The sequence below is a fragment of the Callithrix jacchus genome, chromosome 4 (assembly GCF_049354715.1).
Source record: "Callithrix jacchus isolate 240 chromosome 4, calJac240_pri, whole genome shotgun sequence".
NCBI classification, from domain to species: domain Eukaryota; kingdom Metazoa; phylum Chordata; class Mammalia; order Primates; family Cebidae; genus Callithrix; species Callithrix jacchus.
The window spans coordinates 122,946,867-122,966,081 of NC_133505.1; the positions used below are offsets into that span (position 1 = coordinate 122,946,867).

Genomic DNA, 19,215 nt, shown 5'->3' on the forward strand with positions numbered 1-19,215 from the left:
CCTGGTGTTGCTATGGAGATAGGACGCCGCAACTTACAGAGCAACCAGGACCCAGAAATTGCTTAAGCGACCGAGGCAAAGTAACTGAACTGAATTGCCTTCTTCCATATTTTCACTCCTTCTTCATCCAGAACATTGCTTCTCGAACTCCTTCCATGGAAGAGTCAACATCCCCGAAGCAAGAAAAAGAAAACCAGGAACTAGGGGAAGCAAGGCGGTCTTGGGATGTAAAGACAGCAGCTTCTCCCCAGTATTCTGAGCCTGCGTCGTTTGAGCCCTTGGAGGCTAAGCAGGGGCTAGAAACTGGACGCCAGTCCAGAAGCAGCCGTTATTGGAGCCCCCAGTCTGGAGCCAGGACTTCTCTGGGTGGTTCCGCGGGACCAGAAACATCATCACCTGCTCCTCTCTCTCCGCGGGAGTCCTCTTCCACTCCTTCTCCCCTGGCTCCGGCCATACAAGACCTCGGGGCACCACCTCAGTCAGACAGGACCACTAGTGTGATTCCTGAAGCCGGGACACCTGATCCTGATCCTTTGGAACAATCATCTGATAAAAGAGAATCAACTCATCACACAAACCAATCAGACGGAAACACCTTTCAACAGTCTCAGCAACCCCACCTGTGTGGACCAAGGGCTGTGAGCTATAAAAACGCTAATCAGAAAGAGCTGAGATTTGACGTTTTTCAGGAGGAAGTCTCAAACAGTGACTATGATTTACACCAGCCTGCGACCGGTGGCTCTGAAGTGGCCCCCAGCATGCTTGAGACCACCGTTCAGAATGCTAAGGCTTACCTGCTGAAGACTAGTAGCAAGTCGGGCTTAAATCTGTAAGTCTTAGACAAAAGAGAAAAGTTTGGCAAAGCAAGAGGGTGTGTGAATATCTCTGTGTGAGAGTGTGTTTCTGTAGATGAATCAAAATACATTTGAAAAGAGTGTAGTAGTAAAAGAGAGTTAATGACATAACTCTTTGGATCACATGACTCAGGTCATTAATGGAGATTTTTATATCTTCTTTTTCTTAACCTTTTTTTTCTTTTCTTTTTCTTCTAGCTTCTTTAAAGACCCTAGGCACACAAAAATGAAAGCTTAGGAATTATGGAGTCTCAGGCTTGAAAGAGACCATGAAGAACATAAAGTCCCAGCATCTCTCCAGAATGCTTGTGAAAAATAATTGTCTACCAGTGAAAGTAATCACGCCTCTAATTTGTAGATTCTAGTGCTTGCATGGCTTTTGAGTTCCCAACCCAGCCAGTGATAGGGTGACCACCATCTCAGTTAGGCTGAGCACTGAAAGTTCTTTATGCTAAGAAACCCCTTAGTCCTCGCAAACTGGGAGAATTGGTCACTACACAAGCCACCTGCAACACATGCCATTTTATCCACGTCTCTTAAAATGTGATGATCAATAGTCTTATGTATGTTCTGCCCATCCCATTATAGCTTTAATTTTAGAACTTGTGACAAGTATAGATTTCTATTGATTTTTGCTTCCAGAGTTAATCATAGGGTAAATAGAATTTTAGGGCTAAAAGGGATTTTGGAAATCATCTAATACAACTCATTTGTTTTTTTAAATGAGGAGACCAAGTCATGGAGAACCTAATTTGCTCAAGATTCCAGTGGCTCACAACACTTACCGACTCTTACCTCTCCCTCCATCACTAAGATGCAGCCCCATGGCTGTTCCCTCTGCCCAGAAGTCTTCTTTTCTAAGTCTTTGCCCGGTGGCTGGCTCCTCATTCTTCGGAACTCGACTTCCACAGACCACTACTAAAAAGCTTATTCTTTTCCTTCATAGCATTTAATGTCATTTATAAGTTTGTACACAGAGAGATAGATAGACTTGTATTTTAATATCTGACTCTCCCACTAGATTGCAGGCCCGTAGAGAGCAGGGACTCTGAATTTTGTATACCACTATATACTTAGTGCCTACCACAATCCTAGCAACTATTTTTTTTTTTTTTAAGATGGGGTTTCACCATGTTGGTCAGGCTGGTCTTGAACTCCCGACCTCAGGTGATCTGCCCACCTTGGCCTCCAAAGTGCTTGGATTACAGGCGTGAGCCACTACGCCCAGCTACTAGCAACTATTAATTGAGTAAGAATAAATTAATGCTTTTTCTATTCTCTCACTCTACAACAATCAACATGGAAGACTTATTTTTGTTGTTGTTGGTGGTGGTGATTTTGTCTTTGTTTTTAGATAGAGTCTGCTCTGTCGCCCAGGCTGGAGTGTAGTGGCACGATCTTGGCTCACTGCAGCCTCTGCCTCCCAGGTTCAAGGGATTCTTCTATCTCAGCCTCCCAAGTAACTGGGATTACACGTGTGAGCCACCGCGCCCAGCCTCCACACAGAAGACTTCTGTGATGAAACGTTTGGGGTTCTGTTTTCCCATCCACAAGGAAGCAATCACTTCTGCAGTGAGCACCAACTAGGTGTTCTCCAATTCAATTCCGACATATCCACCTTGAGATAGCATTAGATCACACAGGTTGAGGGCTCAATCCTACAAGACTGCTCCACACTTCCAATGCCAATCATAAGCACCAGGCTGATTAACCTGTGCTTCTGACCGACCAGCTATAAATTAGGGATCCCATAGCTCCTCCTTGGGTTTAATTTGCTGGAGTGGCTCACAGAACTCAGGGAAACACTAACGTTTACTGGTTTATTATAAAGGATATTACAAAGGATACATATAAAGAAGTATACAGAGCAGGATATTGGGGAAGGAGTGCAAAGCTTCCATGCCTTGTCTGGGAAAGCCACCTTCCAGCAATCTCCATGTGTTCAGCCATCCTAATGTTCCCTAAACCTGTTTTCTTGGGCTTTTTATGGAGATGTTATTGGATAGGCATGATTGATGACTGTGCAGAAATGTGACTTACAGGGGTATAATCTAATGCTGAGTGGGGAAACCCAGCAAGGCCCATCCAGATTTTCTTGGCATCTCTGTGGAGCATTCTTTCCTCCTTGATATGGGGCAAAACCTCTTTTGAAATCGGGGTCTTATGACGTTCATTCGGAAAAAGTAGCTCAGAGAATTTCATTATGGCCAGGCATGGAGAAAAATTGAGTATGTTTTTCGTTTCTAAGGCCTATGTTGGGGAGAAATGAAAAGAGGTCTGGGACTTACGAGTCAGAAACTGTGGATGAAAACCAGTGTATATAAATCATAATTCCCAAGTTCTCACCATAATCTATTGGGGTGCTTCCTAATTAATCAGTAAATATTAATTAAATACCTACTGTATATACAATGTGGCAAATATTTGCAGCTACCACAAGGCTTTAAGATATGTGAAATATAATTTTAAAGTCTAATGAATAAAAAATTGATGTGACAAATCTCATGAAATCTGCGATCAGTTTGAAATATTATTAGTTAATATTTTAAACTACAATTTTCCTAAGTTTCAAGAATGTAATTTGCTACCCAGTAGTAGGCTCTACTTGAATTTCTGGTATAAACTTCTTGTCATAATGCCCTGTGTTAGATAAGAAGCATGAATTTACAAACTGTTAAAATTGCAAAGGAACACATTACAAATACTTGTGAGTTCACTAACAATTTAAAACTGAATGCAAAAGCACAAGAAATTTTTCTTTATTGAATTATTTTATAATTAATATTACTTAAATATCTAAATATAATTTTATTTCCAAACGATGTCTCTGAGGTAATAAGTGAATATTTTCCTAATATTCACTGTTATCCTCTAAGTACTTTAGTGCCTGAAGTTTAAAATTGCTTAGTAAAGGATGATTTTAACTCCATTTCTTATATGCAGATCTGATTTGACAGCCATAAAAGCTGTATTTCATGGCAACTAAAACAATCTTTGACTGAAATATGTAATCTGAAAATGATTTTTCATCATTGAACTAAAAGGCTATAGGAAAGAATTGCCTCCTCCTTTACTTCCATTTAAAAAAATAAATTATTAATCATCCCTAATAGAAACTATAATTATAAATTAAAGCATAATAAACATTTCATAATTTGGAACGTATACTTGAAGAAAACACATATATTTGTTATATTGAAACCTGAAAAATGAAATGAAAATTTGGACATAGAGTCCCTGATTTGATACCATCCACAGCCGCTATTGAAGCAAATCAATCCCTTTTATTATTAACCCAGCTACTGCCTGATAACCAGTAGTGTTTTTAGTCTGGAGTCTTCTCCATGAGTTTTCCTTTTCTTTTCTTTTTGAGATCGAGTCTCACTTTGTCACCCATGCTAAAGTGCAGTGGCACGATCTCTGCTTACTGCAACTTTCGCCTCCTGGGTTCAAGTGATTCTCCTGCCTCAGCGTCTTGAGAAGCTGAGATTACAGGTCCCTGCCACCACGCCTGGCTAATTTTTGTTGTTTTTTTTTTAATAGAAATGGAGTTTCACCATGTTGCCCAGGCTGGTCTCAAACTCCTGACCTCAGGTGGTCCACCAACCTCAGCCTCCCAAAGTGCTGGGATTAAAGGCATGAGCCACTGCGCCTGGCCTTCTCCATGAGTTTCAACAGTGCATGAATATTAAGGAAGTTTGATAAGTTTTAAAGAAACTCCTAGTTAAAACATTTCTGTTTATTTAAAAGAATTATTTGAGGAAAAAATTATATATTCTTCATATACTGTATAATATTTTGACTGCCCTTTATGTTGATTTCCCATATCATCTACATATTGTTTTTGCCATTTCTGAGGTTGTTAGATAAATATAGACATTAAATGAAAAAGAAAAAAACAAAAAATATAGCTTAGGTCAATTAATAGAAAGTAGGCAATTATTGAACATCTATGTATTTGTTTCACTATAATAAGAGAGGATATATATAAAGCCCTAATCTTGGCTATGAAGAACCTAATACAGTTGCTGAATAGGAAATATATGATGTATAAAATTTCAGAGCAGCATATCAGTGTTCTCAGAAAGAACTCCTCTGAACTGGGGAAGGATGATTTTGGGAAATAATTTGAATGCTAAGTCCCTAAGAATGAAAAGAGTTTTAAATTATTTTTTGAGAGAAATTATATATATGCTTCACAGCAAGCAAAAGCTCCCAGGTAGAACTTAGCAAATATATGAAAATAATTTTTATTAGGCAGTCTAATTGAACTAATAATTAGAAACAAAGTTGGAGAGATCTGATATGTATCCACCAGAGAAGCAATTTATGCAAATTTCCACATTGAACAGAGGAATTTCTCCTTAAGAAAAGAGCACTTTGACAGGACACAGGAGCATTTTGACAGGCATTTTGCCCTCTTAAATAGTAAATTCACTTTGTAATTTTGGTATTTGAAAAATTAAACACTAGCAGTTATATATAAAATGTAATGAATTACTGAGAGGATAGAGGCAATTTCATTCATTCACTTGTGAAATAAAATGCTAGGGCAGTGTTTCTAATAGAATAGAACAAAACAGAGTGTGTCACATTTCAATATAGGTAAGTAATATTTAATGGCACTTTTTTGTTGTATGTAAGTAGATGTTACAATATTAAATGCAAAATGATCTGAGAAACACTGAAGTATACAATTGTCTTTAAAAATAGAATGGAAAGGAAGAAAACAGATCTTAAAGATGGAATCAACAGGATTAGAAATCAAATTGGATTTGGTGAAGGCAGGGGAAGGGGAATGGAAAAGAAGTTATTGTATAAGGGTGAAAAATAATGTTAATCACTTTAAAATATATAACCAAAAGATTGTAATTTCAGAAATAAAATGTGAAAATGTACCTGATAGGGCTCTAAATGTTTTTCTTTAATATCTTAAACATCCTTATCATACTGGAATCATTTCCTAAGGAAAACTCTTGGATAGGTTATTTCTGGCATAGTAGAAATTACCTAAGTGTTTATCCTCTGAAAATCTCTGAAGACTTCAAGTTATTGAAGTTCCCTAAAAACAAACTAACTGAGTCTACATAAAATGCTTCTTCAAATGCTCTTGATATGTATATTATCTGGAATTTTCTCTGTTTGGATAGATATGATCATCTTTCTAATATGTTGACCAAGATATTAGATGAGCGTCCTGAAAATGCTGTTGACATCATTGAAAATATTAGCCAAGATGTGAAGATGGCACATTTTAGTAAAAAATTTGATGCACTTCAAAATGAGAATGAGATGCTTCCAACATATGAAATAGCAGAAAAGCAAAAGGCTCTTTTTCTCCAGGTACATTTGGAAGGAGTTGACCAAGAATTAGAAGATGAAATAGTAAGTCACGACTATAAATTTTAATAATTAAATGTTAGGATTCTATTTGGGACAAATGGCTGTGGCTTTAAATCTGTATAATTTATGCCAACTGTGTTTTATAGCCTTTTTTTTTTTTTTTTTTTTTTTTTTTTGAGACAGGCACCCAGGCTGGAGTGCAATGGTGTGATCTTGGCTCACTGCAGCCTCTGCCTCTCAGGGTCAAGTGACTCTCCTGCCTCAGCCTCCTGAGTAGTTGAGACTTCAGGCAGGCACCACCATGCCCAGCTAATTTTTGTAGTTTTAGCAGAGATGAGGTTTTGCCATATTGGCCAGGCTAGTCTCAAATTCCTGATCTCAAGTGATCCATCTGCCTTGGCCTCCCAAAGTGTTGGGATTTCCAAACATAAGCCACTGTACTTGGCCCTTATAGCTTCTTACATAGTATTCACATCTTATTTTTTAAAAATATCTTCAAGACTTTTTTAATCAACCTCATTTCATACTACTCATTTCCTTGATTAGGAATGTCCTGTATTTTCATATGTCTTTTAGTATTCTACAAGCTCTAACAGATTGTTATATGTTTGTATGCTAAGCTTCTTGAGATTACAGAACAAAATTTCTTCACATTTTATATTCTCCAAGGTGCCTGGTACAGATCTAGATGATAGCTATTTTTTATGCAACATTCTTTGAATCATGAATAAATGTTAGATTTTAAAAATCAGATTTTAAATCAAGTTGCATATTTTCCCCTTTATTAGAAAGTTTAAAAGTACTTCTAATGTCTTTTGTATTTTCTTCTAAGACAAGCTCCTCATATTATGACTTGATATTATGTCAGTGGGATATTATACAAGAGGAGAGGAGTAAAATACTTTTAATCTTCATAGATAAAACGTTTAAAACATTTAGAGAAAAAGTTGGTGACAGAGGGGAAAAAAGCTATAATTAGAGAACAGAATCTTGTACCTCACAGAAATTTTAACTCTTAATATTTCAAAATAGTATTGACTATTCTGTTTCCTAAATACTCATATACTTGTAATTTATACGCATCTGCTGAACTTATGTTCTGTTACCACTAGATTTAAGATGTGTCTGTATACTTTCAAATTTGATGTTTGAAGTAAGGTATTTTCAAAACAGCTTTCTGACAGGGAAAAGATAAGAGAGACAGTAGATGCTCTCTCTAGGCTAAGCAGCCTATGAGGAGAGACCCAATTGATGCAGTGAGATCCATAGTACTCATACGGAAGGAACAGGCAATAGGTGTCAAGGAGTTGACATCAGAGAGTTTCAACAAGGTTGGCATTTGGTTATGTAGCCATATCCAGTGATGAGGCATCTGGGAGCAAACAGCATATGGAGATGAGGCAAATAGGCAGGCATTCCCATGCAGGAGTTAGTCAAAGAAAGTTCAGACTCCAGGGTAAGAATGGGTGCTCTTTATAGGCACAGCATTACAAGGTAGGGCTTTACATCCCAAAACTAGGATATGGGGTAAGAATACAAATAAGCTGTTTTGATCCTGGGACCTGGGCCCTTTAACTAGTTTCTATAAGTCTTCCTAATAAGGGATAAGATTGGCTTTAGAGCCTGGAACAGCTGAGTCATCAGGTGAAGATTAAAAGCTCCACCTCAGAGAGTAGAAAGATGCAGGAAGAGGTAGAGAGGTCTCTGAAGCATTGAAATATAAGTTATATGACCAAGCCTTTCTCTGACTTATATGTTTATAGTGTTCATGTTATTATTCCTGCCTTTGACCACACCAGAATTTATTTGCTTAGTCTTCAGCATTCATTTATTCATTTACTCATTTACTCATATACAATGTGACTATTGTATACCAAGTACTGAGATATACATGTGAAAAAGACTTTTCTGACTTTAAGTTGCTTACAGTTTAGAGAAAGGCAAAAAAAGACTGAAAAGCCATTTGATTCGTGCAATAAAGAGATAGCCTCATATGATGGAGTTAACATGGTCTTTGGAGGTAGCCAGATCTGAATTAGAATCCTAGTTCAACTAGCTTACTAGTTGTGTGATTTTGAGCAAGAGGCAAAACTTTCCAAGCCTTAAGGATAATCAAATGGCAAAAACCTGAGGAGTAGAGGTAGTATATATAAAGGATTTGGCCTATAATAGGAACTTAATAGTAGCAATTATTAGTACATTGTTTTGACAACATGATAAATGACAATGGAACGACTAACTCTGCTATTGGTAATTGGGCAAGGCATTTTAGTGGAGGCAATATTTCATTTGGGCCATGAAGGATAAGCAGGAGTTCACTAGGTGAAGACTCTTAGAGACTCTTTGTACATTGATAATTAATTTCTTTCTTGTAAATAGTGAGAAGTTTTTTAATAGCGGAGAATAGCATGGTCTGACTTTTGGTCTAAAAAGATAACTCTGATCATAACATGAAAAATAACCAAAAAAGAGCCAGGTGCGGTGGCTCATGCCTGTAATCCCAGCACTTTGGGAGGCCGAGGTGGGTGGATCATCTGTGGTCAGAAGTTCGAGACCAGCCCGGCCAACATGGTAAAACCCCATTTTTTTTTAAAAAAAAAAAAAAAGGAAAGAAAAATAACCAGAAAAGAAAGATAGAATGGGGCAGGGAAGAGAGCATTGGAAGCTTTCTGCTGTAGCATAAGTAGTGAGGATGGTGGTTAATAGAGTATAACTGAATATAAGAGAAGCAAATAATGCCAACACATGTTATGTGCTAGAATCAATAGGAATCTAACTATTTAAATATGAAAGGTCAAGGGAATCAGAGGAAGCAAGGATGACCGAACTTTCTGGTGTGAGAAACTGAGATGTCACTGGTGAAGAAGGAGTATATAGAAAAAAGAGAAATCTTTGAGAGAAATGTGAATTAAATATTAGAGGTATGTGTAGAATACTCAAGTGATATTTCTCATAGGTGGCTAGAAATATGTGTAGAATATGGGAGAAAAGTCAGAGTTGGAGAAATTTTAAACAACCACCTATCACTTGAAGTGATGTGGAGAACTCTTCCACGCATAAAGTATTGAGTGATGTGGTAACTGAAACAGATATTTTAAAAACATCACAACATTTGCAGCTCAAGAAATAAGGAACCAATCAAAGAGACTTAAGATAAAATAGTTCTAGAGGCCCAAGTAGAATCAAGAGTGAGTGGAAGAGCAATGCCAAGGAAAGAGTTTTACAATCCTACATCAAAGAGATGAGGATTTTAAAAAGTCATTATACTTATTTTGACACTACAATTATAATATAAATAAGAGCATATCATTTGTAAGAATAGCAAAGCTCTCAATTTCTTCATCTTGAAGATCAAGATTTGCCTTGCAAGTTATCCTGACTTACAGTTAAAGTTCTTCCCTACATTTTCACAAATGTTTTTCTGTGGTCCATTTGAGACTCTGCTTATTCATTTCTCTGGATTTCTTTTGTAGATTTTTTTATTTTTCTCTTTATTATTATAAATTCAAAATAATTTGTTATAAGTAGGAGGAAGCATCTGACTATACTATGTCTTCCAGTATAGACATAAGCACCTTATTGTATGTTTATTTATTCCATACATTACATTATACAGGATATTATATTAATTTTTAGTGATCCTATATATATAAAACCATGTACTTAATGTTTATTATTTTAAAATATATAGTAATATAGACATATGTAAAACCAGATTTTAATATGCATGTACATAGTTATTCTACATCTTATTTTACGATAGTAAGGGAGTCACTTAAATATTTTTTTATAAAACAGGAATTTTGAATTTTTATTATTCGTAGTAATTACTAAACTTTCTCTACCTAAGATATACATATAAACAAGGTAGCTATTATATATTAATAAGTATAAGATATAAGAGAAGCTATATTTCTAAATAATGAGATAAGAATAGAAATTCAAGAATTATCATAGTTTGATCTAAATCTCTCTTTTGGTTTTTTTTTTTTTTGTGTGTGTGTGTGGTGTAGTCTCGATCTGTTGCCTAGGTTGGAATGCAGTGGTATGATCTTGGCTCACTGCAACCTCTGCCTCTGGGTTCAAGTGATCCTCCTGCCTCAGCCTCCCAAGTAGCTGGGACTCAGGCATACACCACCATGCCTGGCTAATTTTTGTATTTTTAGTAGAGACAGAGTCTTACCATGTTGGCCAGGCTGGTCTTGAACTCCTGACCTCAGGTGATCCACCCACCTCAGCCTCCCAAAGTGCTGGATTACAGGCATGAACTACTGTGCTCAGCCAATTTGATCTAAATCTTGAGAGAAATGTCAAGGAAATGGTGGAGGAAGTAGAATATCAAGATATATAAAAAAGACAAGGGAGGTGAGGATTTGTCTTATTGATAAATTTTAACCACAGCATTTGTTTCCCCAGGTGGAAAATGCTCTTCCAAATGTAATGGAGTCAGCTTTTTATTTTGAACAAGCTGGAGTTGGTTTGGGCACAGATGAGACATACCGCATATTTCTTGCCCTCAAGCAGCTTACTGACACCCACCCAATCCAAAGATGCCGCTTCTGGGGAAAGATCTTGGGTCTGGAAATGAATTATATTGTAGCTGAAGTGGAATTTCGTGAGGGGGAAGATGAAGAGGAAGTGGAAGAGGAAGATGTAGATGAAGAGAGGGACAATAGAGAAAGTGAAGCTGATGAAGATGAGGAAGATGAATTACCAAAGTCCCTTTACAAGGCCCCACAGGCTATACCAAAAGAAGAAAGTAGAACAGGTGCCAACAAATATGTCTATTTTGTTTGTAATGAACCAGGAAGACCATGGGTAAAGTTACCACCAGTTACACCTGCACAAATTGTTATTGCAAGAAAAATCAAGAAATTTTTCACTGGGCGATTGGATGCTCCCATCATAAGCTACCCACCTTTCCCAGGAAATGAGAGTAATTATTTACGAGCGCAAATTGCCCGAATTTCAGCAGGAACCCACGTCAGTCCTCTAGGATTCTATCAGTTCGGCGAAGAGGAAGGAGAGGAGGAGGAAGAGGTAGAAGGCAGCCAAAATAGCTTTGAGGAAAACCCTGATTTTGAAGGCATCCAAGTGATTGATCTAGTAGAAACCTTATCTAATTGGGTTCATCATGTACAGCATATTCTCTCTCAGGTAAGGACTTTGCAATTCTCAGTCTATCAGGCAATTAGCAATTATTCACTAAATTGTCGCTAGAATGCACAAAGACATATAAAGTAAGGGCCTTTAGGTTCTATTTAATAGGCAGAAAATGAGATCATTAAAAATACAGCCAGCCAGGCACAGTGGCTTACGCCTGTAATCCCAGCACTTTGGGAGGCTGAGGCGGGTAGATCATGAAGTCAGGAGATCAAGACCATCCTGGCCAACATGGTGAAACCCCATCTCTACTAAAAATACAAAAATTAGCTGGGTGTGGTGGCAGACACCTGTAATTCCAGGTACTCGGGAGGCTGAGACAAGAGAATTGCTTGAACCCAGGAGACAGAGGTTGCAGTGAGCTGAGATTGCGCCACTGCACTCCAGCCTGGTGACATAGCGAGACTTCATCTAAAAGAAAGAAAGAAAGAGAGAAAAGAGAAAGAAAGAAAGGAAGGAAGGAAGGAAGGAAGGAAGGAAGGAAGGAAGGAAGGAAGGAAGGAAGGAAGGAAGGAAGGAAGGGAGAGAAAAAGAGAAAGAAAGAAAGAGAGAAAAGAAAGAACCACAGCCCAAAACACAGAGTAATCTATAACTACCAGGGTCTATATAATTGTCTATGTAATTGAGGGTTCCAGGGATCTCCAAACAGACTTTATTTTCAAATAGAAAATAAAGCACATTCTTTTGTGGACTGTTTGACAGATGACGTACAGATTTGGATTTGTGTGTTCTGAAATTACTCAGTTTTTTATATGTTTAATATGGATGGTACATTAATTTTGAAAACTGTTCCTTAATTTTATTTCTATAATACATGTAGCTTTTATGCCAAGAACATAAGGGATTATAACAAAAACATAAAACAAGGAAACAGTGCTATATAGTAGTTATATAACACCTATTGTGCTAGATGTGTGTATGTTTGTGTGTGTGTATATTTAATCTTCATAACAACCCTATGAAGTAGTATTATTATCCTCAATTTGCAGATGAGGAAATTGAAACAGAGTTGAGGAAATGTGACAAAAGGAATATAGCTAATAAGGAACAGAATCAGATGTGAGTCTGCACAGAATGGACCCAATGCATCCACTTAACCCCGGTGCTATACTACCTCATCTGCAGGTAGAAAATCCTCATTATACTTTGACCTAGATAAGAGATACTCTTAGATTTTTCTACATAAGTGTTAGCAAAATGAGAAATTATAAACCCTAAACCTCCATAAAAAATAATAGTTATAAAAGTCATTTAAATGTTAAATAATAGTCATCATAATAGCTTTAGCTCTCTCACATAAGTTATTTACCACAAACCAGTAAAATACACTCTTACCTTTTTCACTAAGGTTCTGCTAATTTTTAAATATAATTTTAAAATACACATTCTGTGACTTCAAGAATTTGGCAAATTCTTAAAATAAATAGCATAGTCTTTTCCTTGAAACAACCTAGATCAAAATAGCCCTTGGAAAATGCATGTAGAATGAATGAATGAATAATAAATTCCCACAGAGTGAAACCTCATCCTGATAATCGCTTGAATTCAAATGAATATTATGCAATTTTAAGATCCTCTTTAGCCTACTAAATCTTACATCACTGATTCCCAGGGTCGCTGTAACTGGTTCAACTCCGTACAAAAAAATGAGGAAGAAGAAGAGGAAGAAGATGAAGAAAAAGAAGAGCCTGACTACATAGAACAGGAAGTGGGGCCTCCTCTTTTGACACCAATCTCTGAAGATTTAGGTTATTTTACGTAACTATTATCACACACAGACACACAAACAGTATAACATACTATGTGCATTATATAGTAAAAATGAGAGTTGGAAAGCTGTAAAAAGTGGACAGGAGCCAAGGTTGCATCCTCTTCACATTTGTGTTCTGGGATGATAGAGAGCAAAGACTGTAGCTGGCCACATCAATGTTCTCTGACAGAGGTTGAAGGAATGGTGCAGAGAAGAAACATAAGTTGACTGTAGCTCTTTCTCCTATATTATTCTTGTCTTGCATTCTGCAAACCATAAACAAATGGCACAATTAAATATTCTTGGTCCTGGTTTTTAAAAACGCTGCTCTCATTCCTGTACTCTTGTTTCTTTCCCTTCAGTTTTGGAGTATTTGCGCTTGCAACCCTTGATCTCATTCATAATAATGATGTACTTTTCATCAGACCATCAAATATTACTCACTCTGCCACATAAGTCTCCTCTCCTTTAATAAAACTTCTTGTGTTGGTTGCAAAAATGGAACTATATGTTCAAATTTCATTGTTCCAAAACATTCATGAGTACTCTCCTGATTTTGTTAAGCTGATGTTTTTTCTTTCTATATCCAATATGTGTGTATCTCTGTGTGTGCATGTATGTGTGGATTTATAAAAATAGCTTACACAGTAGATTCTTGTCTAGTTAGGAATTAAGCTTTTGCATTTCTCTTTGGGATCCAGAGATTCAGAATATACCCCCTTGGACAACACGGCTATCGTCAAATCTCATTCCACAATATGCTATTGCTGTCCTTCAATCCAACCTTTGGCCTGGAGCATATGCCTTCTCCAATGGGAAGTAAGTATCTGACCATTTACGAAGCCATTTCTGTGATTATTTAAGCTCTGGAAATTATAAATAATCACTAAAATGTTAAGCTACTATAGTTTTAGCTTATTTGGGGTATATTATGTATGTGTGGCATAAAATTTATTAAAATAACATCTGTGTTACACAATAAAACATCAAATTCAGGGCATTATAGAGTAATTCAGACTTCTGCCCTTTCATTTTAATTATCTAATTTGTTGAAATAAAATATGGTTTTTCATTTATGATTATTTGGGTAATGACTTATTCACTTAGTGGATCAATGGAGGTAATTCTAAGCAGTGTTTAAATTAGTTTAAATCTCAGATCATTTTTGTTGGATAGCTTGATAAAGATAATTAAAATATGCTTTATTTAGGCTACTGCTTTCAAAGGAATTAAGATCAAGAGGATACTAAAAATAATTTATCCCTCACCTAGAACATATACTTCTATTTGTCTTATGTTTCCATTTCTTTCCTAATAACCCAGTGTCAGAAACTTAGCTTATCTGGAGAGAAAGCTGAGCTGTCAGGTGTTAGAGTAGCCATTAAAGTAACAAGCTAAAAATGAGAGTTAAGCCTTTAATCATTTACTGTGATAGTACAAGCAAGAGAAAGCATTGACATCCCCCTGTTCCATTTTCCCCCATGGAATGGCCCACCAGTGGAGGGCCAGGTGGATCGGCACAGATGTGGATATCATAGATATGGAGATCCTGGGGTCATCTCATTGACAAGGGAATCCTCAAACAGCTCCTGCAGTTTTACAGGCCTGGAGACCAAGAGGAGGATGAGAGGGCTGAAAGTGAAAAAGTGCTGAGTTCAGAGGGCAGAGAAAGGAAGGGCTGGAAAGGGCTCTGCTGAAGGCTTCAGATAGAGACCTAGAAATGAAAGCATCTGGTCTAGTAATGCAAACTTTGAAAAGCATGACTGCAACTACCCATAAAGACAGCAATGCACTGGTTGTACTGCAAGTCTGGTGTGCCAGGTAAACCCTTTGTGATTGCCTACGGTCCTGCCTAAAAAAATAACACATAGGTTTCTAACCACAAGCCCAACTCCTTGCCCAGCCAAGAGTTTGTAGGGTTAGCTATTTTTAAATCTTTCTAACGTTGTGGAAGGTAGTAACTTTTTTTTTCCTGAAAATAACTGAAGGGACAAAGGCTTTTGCTTGTGGTCTAGGTGTAGGGTACATTTTAACAGTGTCTGGCCCCACGATTTTTAAAAACAATTTGCATCAAAATAATTCCCTGTGGTAGAATCATTGAGGAATATTTCACTTCTAGCATTTTACATGTATTGCTTTTTTTAAATGATAGGATCATGATATTCAAAGCACTTTATTATTACAAAAGGGTCAATTTTTCTGAGAAATTATATAATGATCTTTTTTTTAACTTATAGAAAGTTTGAAAATTTCTACATAGGCTGGGGTCATAAGTATAGTCCAGACAATTATACGCCCCCAGTTCCACCACCAGTTTATCAAGAATACCCCAGTGGACCAGAAATTACAGAAATGGATGACCCTGGTGTGGAGGAGGAGCAGGCTTTCAGGGCCGCACAAGAAGCAGTTCTACTCGCAGCTGAGGAGAATGAAGAAACTGAGGAAGATGAAGATGAGGAAGATGATTATGACTGATAAACATAAAATTAGCCTGGTTTTGTGTGACACTGATACACACACACCCCTTATGTGGGACTAATTTTACGCATTTGTGTGTGTATGTATGTGTATGTGTATACATACCCATGTAAGAAATTTTTCATCTCCAAAATGTCAATCTTTAAAATATCAGCCTTGAAATTTCATAGGTAGAAATATTAGTATGTTTAATGAAAGATGCTCAGGGGATTTTCCAGAGGCTAAATAACATGTGATCACATCATTGTTCTGAGGGTTATAGATAATGGAATATGTGCTTGTACATTCTTATTTTCAAAAGGTCTCAGGTTTCACATTGTCCAGGTGAGGTAAAAAAAAAAAAATTAAGGGCAGGCACAGTGGCTCACACCTGTAATTCCAGCACTTTGGGAGGCTGAAGCAGATGGATCATGAGGTCAGATTGAGACCATCCTGGCCAAGATGGTGAAACCCCGTCTCTACTAAAATACAAAAAACTAGCCAGGCATGGTGGCACATGCCTGTAGTCCCAGCTACTCGGGAAGCTGAGGGGAATCGCTTGAACCCAGGAGTCGGAGGTTGCAGTGAGCCGAGATCACGCCACTACACTCCAGCGTGGTGACAGAGCAAGACTCCATCTCAAAATATATGAATAAATAGTCTCAGGTTTGATAATATGATAAACACTGGAAGATATAACCCACAGGAAATTCTTGGAAACATCAATACTCTCAAGAGTATCAGGTGATACAAAGACAAAAAATATTGATAGTCACTACAGTATGTATTCTCAACCTTTGTAAGAACTGATCTAGAGCATGTGTTCTTAAACCTTTGTAATTACCTATGGTGGGGCCTGTGATATTGTGTGCAAACACTGTATAGTATATATATTCATTTTTCCTGCTGGAGATAGTATCATAAATTTATCACCTGCTCAAAAACTGTAGGAACACTCAAAAAGCATTTTATTTTTTTTATTATTTGTTATTTCTCAAAAGGCATTCTCAGACTCCTCCTTCATCCTGCAGAAATTTGATTTGAACTGATTGGGGAAAAATGATTTGTTTTGTACAGATATGGTTGCTGGAGATAGCCATAGACTTGACTTATATTTTCTACCACTACTTCTCTAAAACATTATTTTCCCACACTAAAAAGCATTTTTAAGTCCTGTAGGTACCAGATATAGCTGTGACTATGACTAAAAACTAGGCACTGCTCTTGAAATCATAGACCTTTCATTGAAGAGGGAGCTATAGGAAGGTAAATAGAAAAGTAAAATAGATTGCAATTTAGCAAGTATTGATACAAATATTTCAGGTAACACAGAAGAGTGCTTCTCAAATTCTATAGTAATTTTGGTAAGTTAAAAAAATAATTCCAAGTCATTACTGTTGTTTTTAAAAAATAAAATGACACATCAGTTCTCAGCGTCTATACTTACCTTGTCACAGACCTTCAGTTTGCAGATCACTGATCTGCACTTGGAGTAATGTTGTCAAACACAAGGTGCACTGAATGCAGACTTCAGCAAGACAGGAAGCACTTCTAAGAGCCACCACCAGCTGGAATGCTATGGCAGAAGGTTCTTGGGGGCACCGGCTGCATCCTGGCAACATTTTTGGCTGAAAGGAATGAAATTTCAACTTCACGAAGTGGTGAGAAATGAGCCTGCAGAGTTAAAGAGGGGCTAGAGTGTGTAGAAAGTCTGACTTTTACCCATAAACAGTAAAAGGAATTACACTAGGAAGTCATACAAACATTTGTGTTTGAGAACATCTTGGCTTCAGTGTAGATGGATGAGAGAGAATCCATACTTGAGACAAGGAGACCAGTTAGGAGGTTATCACATTATCTAAGTAACAGAAAATAGTGGCATAGAAACAGGATAACTGTAATCCCAGACAAGGAGGGTATCCCACCTGACCAGCAGCGTCTGATATTTGCCTCTAGCAAACAGCTAGAGGATGGCCGCACACTCTGACTACAACATCCAGAAAGAGTCCTCCACCCTGCACCTGCTGCTGCGCCTGCGAGGTGGCATTATTGAGCCTTCCCTCCGCCAGCTTGCCCAGAAATACAACTGCGACAAGACGATCTGCCGCAAGTGCTATGCTCACCTGCACCCGTGCTGTCAACTGCCCCAAGAAGTGTGGCCACACCAACAACCTGCGCCCCAAGAATAAGCCTCTTCCTTCCTGGAAGGGCAGCCTCCTGCCCAGGCCCCATGGCCCTGGAGCCTCAATAAAGTGTCCCTTTGGTTGACTGGAGCAGCAAAAAAAACAAAACAAAACAAAAAATCCTTGGACTTGTCGGAGGTAAAGGGGCCAGAAAGGGAATGACAAAGTGCACAAGCCCTAGGCGGGGGCTCCCAAACACACCCTCTCTGCTGGCAGTGCAGACCATGCATCCCGATAACCTGGAGGAGAACCACCACCCAGGGAGAGCCCCTTCTGCTCCAGCCTCCTGGGCGCGTCCCAGGTGGGGGCAGAAGCTGTCTGCAGGGGCTGGTTAGGCCTGGCCATGCATGCGGACAGAAGATATGGTTGGGACACCCTAGGGTGTGGGGAGGGTCAGCCTGGGGCTGGGGGGCATGAAGGCTGTGTTCCAGGACTCCTGCTCCCAACGTCTGTGCCCAGCTGGAGCCCTCCCAGCTTTGCTGATCTGTGCTCATATCTTTGGGGAGCTGCCGGGTCTCCAGGAAGAGCCAGAGGTTGTTGCATTTCTGTCTCCACTTGTCACTCCGTAGCTGGCCACGGAGCCGGCGACCACGGCCACTAGTAGGCTCCACTGCAAAGGGTATGGAAACTTCCTCTGAATGAACATCCAGCACTTTGAGGGGCTGAGGTGGGTGGATCACCTGAGGTCAGGAGTTATAGACTAGTCTGGCCAACATGGCGAAACCCCATTTCTACTGAAAATACAAACATTACCTGGGCATCATGGCGCATGCCTGTAATCCCAGCTTCTTGGAAGGCTGAAAGCTGCGGTGAGCAGAGATTGCACCATTGCATGCCAGCCTGGGCAACAGAATGAGACTCCATCTCCAAAAAAGAAAGAAGAAAAAGAAAAAAAAAAAGAAAGAAGGAAAGAAGGAAAGAAAGAAAGAAGAAAGAGAAAGAGAGAGAAGAGGGAGGGAGGGAAGGAAGAAGGAAGGAGGAAAAGAGGGAAGGAAGGAAGGAAACAGGATAACTGCATGGGGATATAAAGTAGAAACCTGCGCCTATAGTCCCATCCTTTCTGGGGGGCTGAGATGTGAGGATCACTTGAAACTAGGAGGTCAAGTGAGCTATGATCGTGCCACTGCACTCCAGCCTGGGTGACAGAGCAACACAGTGTCTCAAAAACAAAACAAAACCAAAACAAAAACAAAAACAAAAAAACTGGTTACCAGTCTGAAGGGCAGAACATTAGGAAAGATGGTTTCCAGAATTCAACTGGCAATACTATTTCATTCTGGAAGTGCAACTCTTTGTCTTTGTTGGCATATCTAAAATACATAAGACTTCATTCATGTTGGTTATTACTCATTTTTTCATGACGTAGTAGACATGTTCTTCTTTGTTGCTTCATATCCACTTCCTTACCTACCCTGATTTCGTTTTGAGGAACTGCCTCTGTCCCATTAGATAGTCTCATGCCAAT

The 19,215-nt window shown here is 38.4% G+C and overlaps 1 protein-coding gene across 3 annotated transcripts; it reads left to right on the forward strand.

Moving 5' to 3' along the window:
* The first annotated feature begins 12 nt into the window (after nucleotides 1-12).
* On the forward strand, nucleotides 13-19,084 carry RSPH4A (radial spoke head component 4A). Of its 3 annotated transcripts, none has more exons than XM_078370756.1 (6): nucleotides 13-829; nucleotides 6,005-6,239; nucleotides 10,614-11,354; nucleotides 12,973-13,108; nucleotides 13,812-13,929; nucleotides 17,025-19,084. In XM_078370756.1, exons 1-6 carry the CDS (start codon nucleotides 156-158, stop codon nucleotides 17,086-17,088), a joined length of 1,968 nt encoding a protein of 655 aa, XP_078226882.1. In that variant the 5' UTR covers nucleotides 13-155; the 3' UTR covers nucleotides 17,089-19,084. The 3 variants fall into 3 exon arrangements, with proteins under 3 accessions (XP_078226882.1, XP_078226881.1, XP_078226883.1); XM_078370755.1 differs by lacking the exon at nucleotides 17,025-19,084 and adding an exon at nucleotides 15,348-17,009; XM_078370757.1 differs by lacking the exons at nucleotides 12,973-13,108; nucleotides 17,025-19,084 and adding an exon at nucleotides 15,348-15,517.
* The last annotated feature ends 131 nt before the right edge of the window (nucleotides 19,085-19,215 follow it).